Source organism: Scyliorhinus torazame, chromosome 19 (assembly GCF_047496885.1).
Source record: "Scyliorhinus torazame isolate Kashiwa2021f chromosome 19, sScyTor2.1, whole genome shotgun sequence".
Taxonomy (NCBI): Eukaryota; Metazoa; Chordata; class Chondrichthyes; order Carcharhiniformes; family Scyliorhinidae; genus Scyliorhinus; species Scyliorhinus torazame.
In genome coordinates, this window is record NC_092725.1 from 84,110,920 (window position 1) to 84,129,748 (window position 18,829).

General features: G+C 46.6%; 1 protein-coding gene across 1 annotated transcript in view; it reads left to right on the top strand.

Annotated features, from left to right (window-relative positions):
* Positions 1 to 13,720, top strand: part of LOC140396264 (cystine/glutamate transporter-like) — a 93,563-nt gene extending 79,843 nt beyond the window's left edge. Inside the window, exons 10-12 of the mRNA XM_072484631.1 lie at positions 5,174 to 5,323; positions 7,890 to 8,067; positions 13,143 to 13,720. Coding sequence (XP_072340732.1) covers positions 5,174 to 5,323; positions 7,890 to 8,067; positions 13,143 to 13,207 — 393 coding nt within the window. The 3' untranslated portion in view covers positions 13,208 to 13,720. The remainder of the gene's footprint in view (positions 1 to 5,173; positions 5,324 to 7,889; positions 8,068 to 13,142) is intronic.
* Positions 13,721 to 18,829: the final 5,109 nt, after the last annotated feature.

The following is an 18,829-nucleotide window of genomic DNA, read 5'->3' on the forward strand; positions in this document are numbered from 1 at the left end:
CTATCCACAATGCTACCGTGCTGCCCTTAAGATCAAATAAATCTACACTATATCATTTTACCGTAATCCATGTAACTATCCAATAGCTGCTTGAAGGTCCCTAATGTTTCCGACTCAACTACTCCCACAGGCAGTGCATTCCATGCCCCCACTACTCTCTGGGTAAAGAACCTACCTCTGACATCCCTCCTATATCTTCCACCATTCACCTTAAATTTACGTCCCCTTGTAATGGTTTGTTCCACCCGGGGAAAAAGTCTCTGACTGTCTACTCTATCTATTCCCCTGATCATCTTATAAACCTCTATCAAGTCACCCCTCACCCTTCTCCGTTCTAATGAGAAAAGGCCTAACACCCTCAACCTTTCCTCGTAAGACCTACTCTCCATTCCAGGCAACATCCTGGTAAATCTCCTTTGCACCTTTTCCAAAGCTTCCACATCCTTCCTAAAATGAGGCGACCAAAACTGTATACAGTACTACAAATGTGGCCTTACCAAAGTTTTGTACAGCTGCATCATCACCTCACGGCTCTTAAATTCAATCCCTCTGTTAATGAGCGCAAGCACACCATAGGCCTTCTTCACAGCTCTATCCACTTGAGTGGCAACTTGAAATGAAATGAAAAATGAAATGAAAATGAAATGAAATGAATGAATGAAATTAAAAATGAAAGATGTATGAACATAGACCCCAAGATCTCTCTGCTCCTCCACATTGCCAAGAACTCGACCGTTAACCCTGTATTCCACATTCATATTTGTCCTTCCAAAATGGACAACCTCACACTTTTCAGGGTTAAACTCCATCTGCCACTTCTCAGCCCAGCTCTGCATCCTATCTATGTCTCTTTGCAGCCGACAACAGCCCTCCTCGCTATCCACAACTCCACCAATCTTCGTATCGTCTGCAAATTTACTGACCCACCCTTCAACTCCCTCATCCAAGTCATTAATGAAAATCACAAACAGCAGAGGACCCAGAACTGATCCCTGCGGTACGCCACTGGTAACTGGGATCCAGGCTGAATATTTGCCATCCACCACCACTCTCTGACTTATATCGGTTAGCCAGTTCGTTATCCAACTGGCCAAATTTCCCTCTATCCCATGCCTCCTTACTTTCCACAGAAGCCTACCATGGGGAACCTTATCAAATGCCTTACTAAAATCCATGGACACTACATCCACTGCTTTACCTTCATCCACATGCTTGGTCACCTACTCAAAGAATTCAATAAGACTTGTAAGGCAAGACCTACCCCTCACAAATCCGTGCTGACTATCCCTAATCAAGCAGTGTCTTTCCAGATGCTCAGAAATCCTATCCTTCAGTACCCTTTCCATTACTTTGCCTACCACCGAAGTAAGACTAACTGGCCTGTAATTCCCAGGGTTATCCCTATTCCCTTTTTTGAACAGGGGCACGACATTCGCCACTCTCCAATCCCCTGGTACCACCCCTGTTGACAGTGAGGACGAAAAGATCATTGCTAACGGCTCTGCAATTTCATCTCTTGCTTCCCATAGAATCCTTGGATATATCCCGTCAGGCCCGGGGGACTTGTCTATTGTGGCGCACAAAGACTCCGTGAGACAAACAGAGTGAAGTCGATGAGGCTTTATTAAGCGTGTCTGTTCCCCAGCAGCCCGATAGTAAACTGGCATGCGGGGGAAGGCACCGGCTTCTTATACTTCGCCTTCAGGGCGGAGTATGAGGTCAACGGCCAACCAGGACCCGGGATCTGTCAGCCAATGACATTAGGGCTTCCAGTCCCACATGACCCCCAATACATACTACCACATTTATCCTCAAGTTTTTCAAAATGCCCAACACATCTTCCTTCCTAACAAGTATTTCCTCGAGCTTACCAGTCTGTTTCACACTGTCCTCTCCAACAATATGGCCCCTCTCATTTGTAAATACAGAAGAAAAGTAATCGTTCAAGACCTCTCCTATCTCTTCAGACTCAATGCACAATCTCCCGCTACTGTCCTTGATCGGACATACCCTCGCTCTAGTCATTCTCATATTTCTCACATATGTGTAAAAGGCCTTGGGGTTTTCCTTGATCCTACCCGCCAAAGATTGTTCATGCCCTCTCTTAGCTCTCCTAATCCCTTTCTTCAGTTCCCTCCTGGCTATCTTATATCCCTTCAATGCCCTGCCTGAACCTTGTTTCCTCAGCCTTACATAATTCTCCTTTTTCCTCTTAACAAGACATTCAACCTCTCTTGTCAACCATGGTTCCCTCACTCGACCATCTCTTCCCTGCCTGACAGGGACATACATATCAAGGACACGTAGTACCTGTTCCTTGAACAAGTTCCACATTTCACTTGTGTCCTTCCCTGACAGCCTATGTTCCCAATTTATGCACTTCAATTCTTGTCTGACAACATCGTATTTACCCATCCCCCAATTGTAAACCTTGCCCTGTTGCACGCACCTATCCCTCTCCATTATTGAAGTGAAAGTCACAGAATTGTGGTCACTATCTCCAAAATGCTCCCCCACTAACAAATCTATCACTTGCCCTGGTACTAAATCCAATATTGTCCCTCCTCTGGTCGGACAATCTACATACTGTGTTAGAAAAGCTTCCTGGACACAATGCACAAACACCACCCCATCCAAACTATTTGATCTAAAGAGTTTCCACTCAATGTTTGGGAAGTTAAAGTCACCCATGAATACTAACCTGTGACTTCTGCACCTTTCCAAAATCTGTTTCCCAATCTGTTCCTCCACATCTCTGCTACTATTGGGGGGCCTATAGAAAACTCCTAACAAGGTGACTGCGCCTTTCCTATTTCGGACTTCAACCCATACTACCTCAGTAGGCGGATACTCCTCGAACTGCCTTTCTGCAGCTGGTATACTATCTCTAATTAACAATGCCACCCCCCACCCCTTTTACCACCCTCCCTAATCTTATTGAAACATCTATAACCAGGGACCTCCAACAACCATTTCTGCCCCTCTTCTATCCAAGTTTCCGTGATGGCCACCACATCGTAGTCCCAAGTACCGATCCATGCCTTAAGTTCACCCACCTTATTCCTGATGCTTCTTGCGTTGAAGTATACACACTTCAACCCATCTCCGTGCCTGCAAGTACTCTCCTTTGTCAGTGTTCCCTTCCCCACTGCCTCATTACACGCTTTGGCATCCTGAATATCGGCTACCTTAGTTGCTGGACTACAAATCCGGTTCCCATTCTCCTGCCAAATTAGTTTAAACCCTCCCGAAGAGTACTAGAAAATATCCCTCCCAGAATATTGGTGCCTCTCTGGTTCAGATGCAACCCGTCCTGCTTGTACAGGTCCCATCTTCCCCAGAATGCGCTCCAATTATCCAAATATCTGAAGCCCTCCCTCCTACACCATTGCTGCAGCCACGTGTTCAGCTGTACTCTCTCCCTATTCCTAGCCTCGCTATCACATGGCACCGGCAACAAACCAGAGATGACAACTCTGTCTGTCCTGGCTTTTAACTTCCAGCCTAACTCCCTAAACTCATTTATTACCTCCACACCCCTTTTCCTACCTACGTCGTTGGTACCAATGTGCACCACGACTTCTGGCTGCTCACCCTCCCCCTTAAGGATCCTGAAGACACGATCCGAGACATCTCTGGCCCTGGCACCCGGGAGGCAACATACCTTCTGGGAGTCTCGCTCGCGACCACATAATCTCCTATCTATTCCCCTAACCATTGAATCTCCTACAACTTTTGCTTTTCTATTCTCCCCCCTTCCCTTCTGAGCCCGAGAGCCAGACTCAGTGCCAGAGACCTGGCCGCTAGGTTGTTACAGGTCTTGAGAATATGGCTCACAAGCTGTCCAGGTCTTGTTGTATGAACAGTGACTGCTTCAATATCTGAGGAATTGTGAATGGTACTGAACATTGTGCAATCATCAGCAAATAACCCCACTTTCATCACACTCCTGGAAGGAAGACCATTGGCGAAGCAGCTGAAGATCTTCCTCTCCTCCCCAGCCAGATTCAGCAGTATATTTCTCCCCGGCCTGGTCCGGTGCGGGAGTGAATTCCTCCCTCATCCGGCCAGGCCCAGCAGCATCTTCCTCCCTGGCCTGGCATCCTCCCTCTCTCCTTCTCCCACCAATACCTCTTTTTCTGGAGCACGCTCATTGCTGCCAGTGTTGCGTCTCCTTCAATCACTGACTGCTTCTTTCCACATTTTCTGCTGATAGGGCCACCCGTCTGGCTATCAGTAGCAAATGCAGGAGCGAAACGGTCTGTGTTTGGAGGAGCAGTTTCTTTCAGAATTTTCCACACCACGGATCGTCATTTTGAAAACTGCCTCCGGGGGCCACTTTGGGGGACTTTGCTGGTCACACCCAGCCTGTGGACTGTGCATTGGACAGTGCCTATTTTAGATGATACACACTACTTTGTTCTTATATTGTTGAACTTCTTGTATGTTATGGGAGTTGCATTCATCCAGACAAGTGGAGAATATTCCCTCACACTCCTGGCTTGTGCCTTGTAGAAGGTGGAAATGCTTTGGGCAATCAGGAAATGAGCAATTCACCCCATAATACCATTTAACATTGCCACAACACTTGCAAGGCTCATCCAATTAACTCTCTGGGCAATGGTGACACCCACAATTTTGATAATTGGAGATTCAATGAAGGAAATGCTCTTGAATGTTACGGGGAGATGGTTAAGTTTCCCACAAGAGATGGTCATAACCTGGAACTTGTATGGCACAAGTTATGTACGGTGTGGTAAGTATCTTGTAAGGCCACATGTCAGCCCAAGTCTGAATGTTGTCCAGTCTTGCATATGGATATGGATTGCTTCAGCGAATATCCCCACTTCTGGAGTACTTCCCCTGATCCCCCTTGACTTCAATTTTCCTAGAGATTCTGTCCAGAACACCTCTATAAACTTTCCCCTTCATTTTCTCTTCTCCAAGCAGAACAACCTCACTTTCTCCAATCTATGTTATGAACTGGAGTTCCTCATCACCAGATTCCTGTGTGGCTTTCCTGCACTCTTTCCAAAGCCTCCGCATCCTTCCTACAATGTGGTACTCAAAAGCAAAGCAGTAATCGGTTGGATTAGATTTGTCCTGCGATTTGTATCCAAGCATTTAGTGCACTTTCTCCGGTGTTTTTAAACTATCTCTGTGTCTTCCTCAGTATCCACTGGTCATTTTGATGATTTTCATTGGTGATCTGTATGGTTTGCTGAATTTAAACAGCTTTCCCCGATGGCTGTTTATGGGGCTTGTAACCGCTGGACTCATCCGACATCAATACAAACGACCAGATATACACCGTCCATTCAAGGTACAGTATCACAGGTTATTCATTAAGCAAAAGGCAGCTTAGTATCAAGACATTCTCTTCGCTGCCAGCTCCAGCACATGATTCATTCTTACCTCGTCTAAAAGGCCTCTTCCTAGAGTCTGTGCAGGGGGTCGGGGCTGAGGGCATTGGCAACAACGCCGCTCCCGATGGCCCCGGATAAATATTCGGGGAGTCCGGTGGTGGTGGCGAGGTTGAAGATCTGGAGGCAGTTGAGGCAGCATTTTAAGTTGTGGGCGGGGTCAAGAGAGATGCCGATTAGGGAGAACCATAGATTTGAGCCAGGGAAGTGGGATGGGAGATTTCAGAGTTGGGGGAGAGGGACGTTAGGATATTAAAGGATTTGTTTCTGGGGGGCCGTTTTGCGAGACTGGAGGTGTTGGAGGAGAAATATGGACTGGGGTAGGTGAAATATTTAGATATCTGCAGGTCCAGGATTTCGCCAGGAAGGAGGTTCAGAGCTTACCAATAGCGTCAGCCTCCATATTGTTGGAGGAGGTATTGACGGCAGGGGAAATGGAAAGGAGGGTGGTGTCGGCGATCTATGGGAATATTCTGGGGGTGGACAAGGTATCATTGGAGGGGATTAAAGCAAAGTGCGAGGAAGAGTTGGGAGTGCGTATGGAGGACGGGCTATGGTGTGAGGTGCTCCGGAGGGTGAATGCCTCAACCTTGTGCGCGAGGTTAGGGCTGATACAGTTGAAGGTAGTACATAGGGTGCACCTCACGAGGGCGAGGTTGAGCCGACTCTTTGAGGGGATGGAGGATGTCTGTGAGCGCTGTGGGAGGAGGCCCACAAACCATGTTCACATGTTTTGCTCCTGCCCGAAACTGGAGGGCTATTGGAGGGAGGTCTTTAAGGTAATCTCGGGGGTGGTTCAAACCATGGCCCCTAAAAGCCATATTTAGGGTGTCGGTCCAGCCCAGGCTGCAGGTGGGAGCGGGGGCAGTGCCTTAGCCTTCGTCTTGATGATTGCCCAAAGGCGGGTCCTGTTGGGGTGGAGGTCAGCCTCTCCGCCCTGTGCCTCGGCATGGCGGGGGGACCTGCAGGGATTGTTGACGCTTGAGAAGGTGAAGTTTGAGTTGAGGGGGAGGATGGAAGGGTTCTGCTATTCATGGGCATTGTTTTTCCTACACTATCAAGAATTGGATGCCATTGAACATCAGGGGGGTGGGGGCGGGGGGGGGGGGGGGGCAGTTGAGTGTATTGTTTATTGTTTACCATGTATGGGATGACCGTGGATTCCCTTTTGGTCTTTCTTGTATTGTATTTGGGATGTAATGGGAGGTTTGAGTTTGTATGATGAAGGGGATGCTGGTTGGGGGATTGCTATTGTATTTGTTATCGTTGGTTATCTTTTGTTGGGTGCATATTTGATGAAAAAGTGGAAAATGAGGAGAATAAAAATATTTTTAAAAAGGCCTCTTCCTCTATTCTGTCCCAGCGACTTAGCTGTTGAATGCCCTGATCTGCACCAAAGTCTTTAGTGGGTCTTGGTTTCTGATCTTTGGGCCATTTCTGCTGCTACTATGTCCCTCACTGTATCCTACGATAATAAAGCACTATGAAAAATGAAATGAAATGAAAATCGCTTATTGTCACAAGTAGGCTTCGAATGAAGTTACTGTGAAAAGCCCCTAGTCGCCACATTCCGGCGCCTGTTCGGGAAGGCTGGAACAGGAATTGAACCCGCACTACTGGCCTGCCTTGGTGTGCTTTAAATGCCAGCTATTTAACCCTGTGTTAAACCAGCCCATAACACGCGTGGGATCTCCTCCTTTGCACTGACACCTTCCCATTCGACAGTGGGAATTGGACAAGGAGCTACCGTGCATAATTAATGAGTCCTCACCCAGGTGGATGTGGAAAAGTGAGCAAAATATTCACTCAGCTAGAAATCCACTCCAAAGCGGAGAATATCGCTCCCAAACACCAGGGCTCCTTTTGAGCGCTTTGTTCTCAGACCCTGCAAATTCGAAAGATTTCATATTCTCACTCAGTCCCCTCCATCTCATCAGCCAATACTGTGCTTTCGGAGGAAGGTGGCCATCTTCTCCAAACATCACTGCTCTCCATTGCTGAACCAACCATCTGCAGCAAGTCATCGAAACTTCATCTCAGAATAGGGGAAGTTTCACCACTTTCCACAGAATTAGTACAATGGATGAAAGCACCTGAGGTACAATTTGAATGCTACAAATTGTAAATCCAAGGAACAACCTTTAAAAGTTGCTATCTAACAGTTTGCCCAGTGGCGTTGAATGACACTGTCCATCATGCTCCCCAAGCATATTCTTCCAATTCATAGACTGAACTAGTTTCACAAAATTGTACCAGGTAAATCCTCCGACCCACCAGCTCTTATGTCCGTGACATGGTGAACACAGTCTCAATCTTTCTGATATTGCAGGATCAAGGCTTATGTTATTTTTTAAAAATAAACTGATCGGAATATGTTATGTAACCACAACAGGGGCATTTTATTCCATAGTTCCAGTTAAATGTAACTGAGAAGTGAGCGAATCAAAAATGTGCTTATCTCCCCAGGTCCCAGTTATCATTCCTGGAATCTTTTCTGTAATGTGCCTCTTCATTGTAGTGACGTCCCTTTACTCCGACCCTATCAACACAGGGATTGGCTGTGCATTAACCCTATCCGGTGTACCTGTCTATTACCTTACAGTATACCGGCCTCAACGACCAGCTTGGTGCAGAAAAGCACTTGGTAAGTACGCATGGAAAATCGTACCTCTTTACCTGAATATTCTATGATGTGGAGATGCCGGCGTTGGACTGGGGTGAGCACAGTATGAAGTCTTACAACACCAGGTTAAAGTCCAACAGGTTTGTTTCGATGTCACTAGCTTTCGGAGCGCTGCTCCTTCCTCAGGTGAATGAAGAGTTATGTTCCAGAAACAAATATATAGACAAATTCAAAGCTGTCAGACAATACTTGGAATGCGAGCATTAGCAGGTGATTAAATCTTTACAGATCCAGAGATGGGGTAACCTCAGGTTAAAGAGGTGTGAATTGTGTCAAGCCAGGACAGTTGGTAGGATTTCACAGGCCAGATGGTGGGGGATGAATGTAATGCGACATGAATCCCAGGTCCCGGTTGAGGCCGCACTCGTGTGCGGAACTTGGCTATAAGTTTCTGCTCGGCGATTCTGCGTTGTCGCGCATCCTGAAGGCCGCCTTGGAGAACGCTTACCCGGAGATCAGAGGCTGAATGCCCTTGACTGCTGAAGTGTTCCCCGACTGGAAGGGAACATTCCTGCCTGGTGATTGTCGCGCGATGTCCGTTCATTCGTTGTCGCAGCGTCTGCATGGTCTCGCCAATGTACCACGCTTCGGGACATCCTTTCCTGCAGCGTATGAGGTAGACAACGTTGTCCGAGTCGCACGAGTATGTACCGCGTACCTGGTGGGTGGTGTTCTCACGTGTAATGGTGGTATCCATGTCGATGATCTGGCACGTCTTGCAGAGATTGCCATGGCAGGGTTGTGTGGTGTGGTTCTCCAAGGCGGCCTTCAGGACGCGCGACAATGCAGAATCGCCGAGCAGAAACTTATAGCCAAGTTCCGCACACATGAGTGCGGCCTCAACCGGGACCTGGGATTCATGTCGCATTACATTCATCCCCCACCATCTGGCCTGCGAAATCCTACCAACTGTCCTGGCTTGACACAATTCACACCTCTTTAACCTGAGGTTACCCCATCTCTGGATCTGTAAAGATTTAATCACCTGCTAATGCTCGCATTCCAAGCATTGTCTGACAGCTTTGAATTTGTCTATATATTTGTTTCTGGAACATACCTCTTCATTTACCTGAGGAAGGAGCAGCGCTCCGAAAGCTAGTGACATCGAAACAAACCTGTTGGACTTTAACCTGGTGTTGTAAGACTTCGTACTGAATATTCTAGTGTACTCCTTGCTGGTCTCCCACATTCCACATTCAGTAATCTTGAGGTCATTGCTGACTTGAATTGACTCCTAGTTATAAGCAGCGCCTCAATTTCGAGATTCTCATCCTTGTTTTCCGATCCTTTCATAGGCTCACTTTTCCCTATCTCTGTAATCTCCTCAAGCCCCATAACCTTCAGAGATATCTCTTCTCCTTTAATTCTGGACTCTTCAGCATCCCAATTTAATCACTTCACCATTAGTGGCTGTGCTTTCAGAAATCAGGGGTGGGATTCTCTAAGCTCTGGCATTTTCTCCCAACATCTCTCCAACTCTCTACCTTGCTTTCTTCCTTTAAAACACTCCTTAAAACGTTCCTTTTTGTCTAAGCTTTTGGTTATTTGCACTAATATCTTCTTATGTGGCTACTTTTTAAAATAACACTCCTGTGAAGTGCCTTGGGATTATATTACATTAAAAGTGCCGGATAAATAGGACAGAAACAAAAGAGCTAATGAATGACCTGATGAATTTTCATAGTATTTACAGTGCTGAAGGAGGCCATTTGGACCATCGGGTCCCACCGGCCCCTGAACGAGCACTCTACCCTAGGTCCACACCTCCACCCTATCCCCGTAACCCAGCAACCCCTCCTAACTTTTGGATACTACAGGACAATTTAGCATGCCCAATCTACCTCATCTTTGGACTATGCGATGAAACGGGAGCACCCGGAGGAAACCCATGCAGACACGGGGAGAACGTGCAGACTCCGCACAGACAGTGACCCTAGCCAGAAATCGAACTTGGGTGCCTGGCGCTGTGAAGCAACAGTGCTAACAACTGTGTTACCGTGTCGCCTGTAGAGTAAAGGGAAATGTTACTTAATGTTAATATTGTGAGGTACCTCTTCCAGCTGGAAGCATTGCTTCATATGATAAGAATTGGGCTATTGGGATGTCAATGTGGCAACTTCACCTTGCCTGCAAGTTTCTAGTGGTTAATTTTAATCAACAAATAATCAAAACCGTGCAAATAGGGCATGATGACCTGCATAGCCGACTCTTCAGTGATGGCTCATATTGGGAGATGCGTCTCATAAAATTTACCCTTACTTTGAATTAGCTGTAATACCCTGCAAGTAAAAATGGTCATTGTCAGATGGGCATTTGGAATGTATCTTAGATAAGATCCAGAGTTTACACTCATATGCATGCGGCAAGGGTAAGTTCATGTTGATAAAGCCATACCTTGGATAAGACTGCAAAAGAAACCATAGGATGAGAAGCCATTTCCATTTTCTACCAAAGAAAACAGGTATTTTATTTCCACAGGGACCATCTGTACATGTTTCAGAGATCCTTTGCTGTGTTCTGCCTCATACATAGAGATTGTTTTCTCTCACCAGCACCCACACCCCAGTGATTTCACTTTAGAATTTCAGATGAGCCAATTGTCCATTCAGAGTGGGACCTTTCATAGCAAATACCCAAAACTCTCCAGAGTAAAACTAATGTAGTTCCTCCTTGATTTATTAAATATCTCTGCAGCAGTACTCACGTTACTAAACATTCGCCTTAATTAAATATGTTTAAATTTAGTAATTTTATGTGGAATCTTATTTTACAAATAACACCTGTACTACCAATATATCAGCATTTCCCCAGGTCACTGTCCCTGTGGAGTTTGCACATTCTCCCTGTGTCTGTGTGGGTCTCACCCCCCACAACCCAAAAGATGTGCAGGGTAGGTGGATTGGCCACGCTAAATTGCCAAAAACAAATTTAACAAAGCATGATAGGATGCGATCTGCCCAGCAATAGGTAAAAATCTGCTTGTAGCACCGTCAATATGACGCGAGGCAGGTTGAGGTAATGTCAATTGAAGGCTTTATTAAGCAGAACTTTATCCCAAGCAGCGTGGTTACTGAATACAACTGCTGAGGGAAATGGAGGGAAAAACTGGGTTCTTCTACCGGCATTTCTGGGTGGAGTCCAGTAGGTGGCAGATCCTATCAGGACCTGGCATCCCTCCACCAATAGCCTGTCGACACGTGGTGTACCGTATTACCCCTAATACATACCACCACATTGCTTAGCGACAGCAGTAGCCAGCATTCAAAATGCATGATGCGATTAACAGGCATCGAGACCTAATCAGGTGTAAATTGCCCTATTAGTAGAATCAGTTTAGCTAGGCGACTTAGAGGTCAATGGAGGTATACACATGCTAATTTCTAGTGTCAAGAAATTTGAGAGAGCAGACAGCCAACTACACAGAATGAAGAATCAAAGAGGAAAAATGAAATAATTGTCAGCACCCTCAGAACTAGGCAGGCCAGTACATATCTAACAACCTGAGAGGCCAGTTTTACATCTAAGTCTTAGAGCCAAGGCTGTCCAAAAACATTCATTAAGGCAGTTTAAATGTCTTCACTGGACCAGGAAAATATATTTTTCAGACTTGATTATTGTGTGGCAATTATAAGCTGGATTTGACTTATAGATTTATTGAATTTAGATGTTGTTTGGGGAAAGGTGAAGTCTTAAGAAGTTCAGGGATTTTAGATATATATTGGAACAAGGGGTACGTTCCACATAAACTGTGGATGTGTTTAGTAATTCATATACTTAATTATCTGAGCGTATTATAGCCCTGTTTGTGTGTATTTGTCTTTTCTTTAATTTAATAAATAGTCTTTAATAATTGTTACATGATGACAGGGTCGGTTATTCTCACTGGGGTTTCACGTGACCCCACATACCATTCCAAAAACAAAACTATACATCCCGACGAACCAATGTTTCAAGTTGGGATACCCTCGCAGATACCATCAGCATGGTTTGTGACAGTACCATGCCACCAGAGGATATTGCTGTCCATGGACTTCCATTGGATCAGTCTGTGATTATGCTTTACAAAGTACTCTTGTGGTTTGCCTTTGCCTCGTGCAGTATGGCCGTCAATGAAACTTCTACTTTTTACCACCTGCTGATAATCAGCTGTTTGCCCAAGTTATGTATGCACAATCTATGGCTATCAAGCCCTGAAGTGGGACTTGATCCCAGAACCTTTGGCCCAGAGATAGGGACATTACCATAGTGCCACAAGGCCTGGTGTCATTGAAAGATTGTTTATAAGTAAACAGTGTGACAGTGTTTATGTCAGTGTATATTTTCTGACCACTTTAACAGCATTAACAGACTTAAAATAAATAGATTAATGTGAGCATGAAAATCATGTCAATTGAAAATAATCTCCAGCATCTTGTTCAAGATATATTCAATCTCCACTTCTCATTTAAAAAGTACAGAGTAACTGTGGTAAGTGCAATAATTTCAAGTATGTTCTGACTTAGCCCTGACATTTGGTCAGTGCATGAGCCTCATTGGATGCTCTCAGAAAATAGGCAGCATTCGCACTGACACATACATTGTCCATTTCTTGCTGTCAGGGAATATAGCTGAGTGGCTTGTGAGGCCATTTCAGAGGACCAGCCGGAATGAAGGTAGTCCCAGCAGGTTCACATTACCAAACTAGTTTGCTTTTGACACAAATGTGCACATTTTAGTGTTGGTTGTTTCTGGTACTAACCAAAAATTACCAGCTTTATTACATTGAGTTCCCCAGTTTGTTCCCATGAGATTTGAAGACAGGGCTGCTAGTCCAGTGTCAAACTTATAGCCTTCCATAAATTTGCAACCTATAAGATAATCATTTAATGGAGTAATTGGGCCCATTATTATTCCTTTTTATGGTTACACACATGGAAAGAATCACAATTAACTTTAGCATCCTGCTGTTTATCAGGTGAGATTGTTTTAAATATGTTTTAATGCCTTTGACTTGCAGTTGTGCACTAATATTAGAGTGTGTCTGCTTGCTCTTTCAGATCTTTTCACTGTCAAACTGCAGATTTTAATGGAAGTGGTGCAACAGGAGATTGTGACCTACTGAGAAAGTGACAGAGGGACCTTGAATCCTTCTGCACATTCATCATGGAATCATTCAAGGGAGCATCCTTAAAGCAGACGTTCTGAGTAATAGGACATGATCAGTGTATGAGAACTGCACTCTCACTTACTCTGTTATGTGAAAAAGTTATGTATGAAATTTTGTTGTTAGATCACAAGTTCATTTCTTTCATGACTAATTATCTAAATTGTACAATAAGAATACAGGTGCTTAGTAAATAAGGCTTAGTTGTCAATGATGAAAAATTTAGAAACATGGGGCGTCATTCTCCGACCCCCCGCCGGGTCGGAGAATGGCCGTTGGCCGCCGTGAATCCCGCCCCCGCCCCCGCCGAAGTCTCCGGTACCGGAGATTGGGCGGGGGCGGGAATCGGGCCGCGCCGGTTGGCGGGACCCCCCGCTGGATTCTCCGGCCCGAATGGGCCGAAGACCCGCCCAGAAATTGCCTGTCCCGCCGGCGTAAATCAAACCTGGTATTTATCGGCGGGACCAGGCGGCGTGGCGGTCTCCGGGGTCCTGGGGGGGGGGGGGGGGGGCGCGGGGCGATCTGACCCCGGGGGGTGCCCCCACGGTGGCCTGGCCCGCGATCGGGGCCCACCGATCCGCGGGCGGGCCTGTGCCGTGGGGGCACTCTTTCCCTTCTGCCTCCGCCACGGTCTCCACCATGGCGGAGGTGGAAGAGACTCTCCCCACTGCGCATGCACGGGAAACTGACAGCGCCCGCTGACGCTCCTGCGCATGTGCCGCATTTCCGCGCCAGCTGGCGGGGCAACAAACGCCATTTCCGCCAGCTGGCGGGGCGGAAATCCCTCCGGCGTCGGCCTAGCCCCTCAATGTTGGGGCTAGGCCGCCAAAGATGCGGAGCATTCCGCACCTTTGGGCCGGCGCGATGCCCGTCTGATTGGCGCCGTCTTTGGCGCCAGTCGGCGGACATCGCGCCGTTGGGGGAGAATTTCGCCCATGGGGTCCAACAAGTCTGAAAGTATTAAAGAAAGAAAAACATACAATGTTACAAAGGGAAATGTTCCTTAGAATTGTCACATATAGCATTTTGCTGTGAAGCACAGTGATTGGTGATATGAATGCAAACTGATAAACTGGTTGATAATACTTGTTGGCTCAAAAATTGAGGCTGCAATTTACTTAGAATCATAGAATGGTTACAGCACCAACGGGGGGCCATTCTCCCTGTCATGTCCATGCTGGCCCTCAGCTGCAAGAGCAGTTAGTTCCACTTCCTGTCATTTCCCTGTAGGCCCTGCAAATACTTTCGCATTGGATAGCTATCCAATTCTCTTTTAAAGGTCTCAATTGAATCTGCCACCATCACACTCTCAGGCAATGCATTGCAGATTCTAACCACTCAGTGGGAAAAAAACAATTTTGTCTTGTCACTCTGTTTGTTTCCTAATCGCCTTAAATCTGTGTCCTCAATCCTTCCAATGGAAGCAGTTGAACAGGAGTAGATATGAATGGGTTGTTTTGGTTCAACGGAGAATATATGCAGGTTGTTAAAGAAAAAGATGCAAGGAAGTAAAGTAGAGATAGGGGGCTGGATTCTCCGGTCGCCAACACCAAAATCGCTTCGAGCTCCCAGCAGATAGCAGGAATAGCTGGTCAGAACTCCCAAAGAGCAGTTTGAAAAAAACAGACCTGAAGAACCACCTGCTGTTAGTCTCAGAGGACACCCCAAGAGAAAACAAAGTCACTGTGTGGTAAATGTTATTGGGATTCTACAGATTTTAAAATCTATAAGGAGTTGCTGAATAGAAAAGGGGAAGGTTAGCTCTAAGGGTAGTTATGGTAAGATCTTTTGTAACTACTTTAAAGGGGAGGCACAGTAGCACAGTGGTTAGCACCGTTGCTTCACAGCTCCAGGGTCCCAGGTTCGATTCATGGCTGGGTCACTGACTGTGCGGAGTCAGCATGTTCTCCCCGTGTCTGCGTGGGTTTCCTCCGGGTTCTCCAGTTTCCTCCCACAGTCCAAAAATGTGCAGTTTAGGTGGATTGGCCATTCTAAATTGCCCTTAGTGTCCAAAATGGTTAGGTAGTGTTACGGGGATAGGGTGGCGGTGTGGACGTAAGTGGGATGCTCTTTCCAAGGACCGATGCACTTGATGGGCTGAATGGCCTCCTTCTGCACTGTGAACTCTATGATTCTATTGTTACTGTTTGAAATCATTTCTATGTTGAAGTACAATTTAATTTTCTTCTTTATTCTTTAATAAACATTTACTTTACTATGATACCATCACAAGTTGTCAGGGACATCATTTCCAGATTTGAAAATTAAATGAAAATGAAAATCGCTTATTGTCACGAGTAGGCTTCAATGAAGTTACTGTGAAAAGCCCCTAGTCGCCACATTCCGGCGCCTGTTCGGGGAGGCTGGTATGGGAATTGAACCGTGCTGCTGGCCTGCCTTAGTCTGCTTTAAAAGCCAGCAATTTAGCCCGGTGAGCTAAATCAGCCCCTCTCAAGACCTCTCCTCACTCTATACATTGCAAACACCCATTTTGGCAGCTGTTTCAAGTTTCCCTTCTTGGATTTGGGCAGCTCGGCATTTACCGACAGCCGTGCCATAACACTGTTGCAGTGGCAGAGAGCAGGAAAGTGGTACTCCATGGAGCCCGGGTGGGAGGCAGCAACAATCTGCTTGTTTAGACCCTCGAGCATCCAGATAGATGGTCATGGTTGATAAGTGGGTGGGTGGCACATCTAAGATGCAAAGGCAAATGTTAACATGATCCACTGTAGTTGATGAAATCAGAACTAAGGCACAGACCCTTTCCTTGCTGAGAGATGTTATTGCCTTTGTCGAGTGTCAACACGCCTCATCCACACCCAGTGTAGTAGCTATGCCCTATTTTTCCGTGTGATTGACATTAATAAACCGTAACAATGTAATTGATAAGAAACTGACAGCAATGGTCTCACGATTATGTACCAAGGGTCATGGGGGGGGGGGGGGGGGGGGGCAGGTGCTACACAGACATAGCTATCGCTATCCTCATCAATGCACCATGTCTCCATGCACATGGAGATATGAACAAGAGGACCACTCCAGGATGGGCTTCACCATGGTGGGGGCTACAGCGGAGGGAGGCCAGGAGTAGACCAGTATGTGGCAGCTGCTCTATGAAGACCTGCGTCCCCAAGGACTGGGAGGCAATTCCATGCTGGTGGCATTAAAGTGGTTCCTTTCTGGGCCTTACTGGGGATCTGTGTGGGATATCCCAGGCTGCTATATGTAAGTGCATCCGGGAAGTGACAGGTGCTCTCTTGAGAACAGCACATGATTTTGTGAAATTCCGTTTGGTTCCTGAGAGCCAGGGAGCCAGAGGACTGTGTGTTGCTGTTGTTACAGGATTCCCACATGTACAAGGAGCGTTTGACTGCACTCATGTAGCATTGAGAGCTCCCTGGGAGCAGCCAGCTGCACTTATTTACGGGAAAGGTTTTCAGTCACTAAATGTTCAGCTGGCGTGTGATAACACCATGAAAATCCTTCATGTTTGTTCACGTTACCCAGGGAGCTCTCACAATTCCTACATTCTGAATCATTGGCCAGTGCCACAAGTGTTTGGTCCACCTCAGTGGTCGCATGGCCCTGCACTCTACCCTGGAATACCTAGATAACAAAGTCACCTATGTCAGACTCCTATTTATCGACTGCAGTTCAGCCTTCAACACCAACATTCCTACAAAACTCATCTCCAAACTTTGTGGCCTTGGCCTTGGCTCCTCCCTCTGCGACTGGATCCTGAGCTTTCTAACCCAGAGGCCACAATCAGTAAAGATAGGCAACAACACCTCCTCCACGATCATCCTCAACACCGGTGCCCCACAAGGCTGTGTCCTCAGCCCCCAGCTACACTCCTTATACACCTATGATTGTGTGGCCAAATTCCCCTCCAACTCGATTTTCAAATTTGCTGATGACACCATCGTAGTGGGTCGGATTTCAAACAATGACGAGACAGAGTACAGGAATGAGATGGAGAATCTGGTGAACTGGTGCGATGACAATAATCTCTCCCTCAATGTCAACAAAACAAAGGAGATTGTCATCGACTTCAGGAAGCGTAGTGGAGAACGTGCCCCTGTCTACATCAGTGGGAACGAAGTAGAAAGGGTCGAGAGCTTCAAGTTTTTAGGTGCACAGATCACCAACAGCCTGTCCTGGTCCCCCCATGCCGACACTATATTTAAGAAAGCCCACCAACGACTCGACATTTGGCATGTCAGCTACGACCCTCACCAACTTCTACAGATGCACCATAGAAAGCATTCTTTCTGGTTGTATCACAGCTTGGTATGGATCCTGCTCTGCCCAAGACCGCAGGAAACTACAAAAGGTTGTGAATGTAGCCCAGTCCATCATGCAAACCAGCCTCCCATCCATTGACTCTATCTATAATTGCCGCTGCCTCAGAAAGGCAGCCAGCATAATTAAGGACTCCACGCACCCAGGACATACTCTCTTCCACCTTCTTCCGTCAGGAAAAAGATACCAAAGTTTGAGGTCACGTGCCAACCGACTCAAGGACATCTTCTTCCCTACTGCCATCAGACTTTTGAATGTACCTACCTCGTATTAAGTTGATCTTTTCTCTACGCCTTGCTATAACTGTAACATTATATTCTGCAGTCTCTCCTTCCTTCCCTATGTACGGTGTGCATTGTTTGTACAGCATGCAAGGAACAATACTTTTCACTGTATACTAATACATGTGACAATAATAAATCAAATGCAAAGTACGACTGGCTCATCTGAGACAGGAGATACCCCCAAAGGACTTGGCTGAGGACACCAGTATTGAATCTTCAGTGTTGTTAAGAAGTATTCAACACCGCACATACCTTAACAAGAGCCACCATTGAACTGATAAAAGGCCTGCTGAAAATTAGGTTCCACTGTTTGGTTCGCTAAGGCGAGCACTTCAGTATTCTCCACAGATAGTGTCCAGGGTCATTGTGGTGTGCTGCACACTGCACAATATCACTCAATAAAGGGAATGTGTCTTCACAGAGGGAGAGATGGAGGACTGCGATGCATCCTCTAAGGATGAGGAAATGGAAGGAGATGTTGTAGATGCACAGACAGGTGGCAAGGAGAGGCTGCAATGCGACAGACAGGCTCGTGACAATCAAATCACTGACAGATTCGAGGGCTGACCCCCACCCTTATTCTACACTTCTATCCCTTCTTTCTTCTCTATTGTTGTCCCCACTACCCCCTCTTTCCCCCTTCCCCCTCTTTCCATGTTTCCCTTCTTTCCACCCTCCCCTCCTTTCTTTCCCCTCTCTGCTTAACCACTCCCCTTTTTTCCCCTTCCCCCATTTCCCTCTTGCCCCAATCTTTCCACTTGCCCCCATTTCCCTCTCCCCTTTCCTTCACCTGCCATCCCCTATTTCCCCTTCCCTCTTCCACCCATCCCTTCCCTCTTTCCCCTCCCCCTCCCCTTCTCCCCCTTTCCCTTTCTCTTACTATCTTCCTGCCCTATGCTCTCTTCCTGCCATCCCAGTCTCTCCTGCTGCTGCTCCCCTCCTCCCCACCCCTATAGACCCCACACCTGCCATTTTCTCTTCCTGTCCCTTTCTC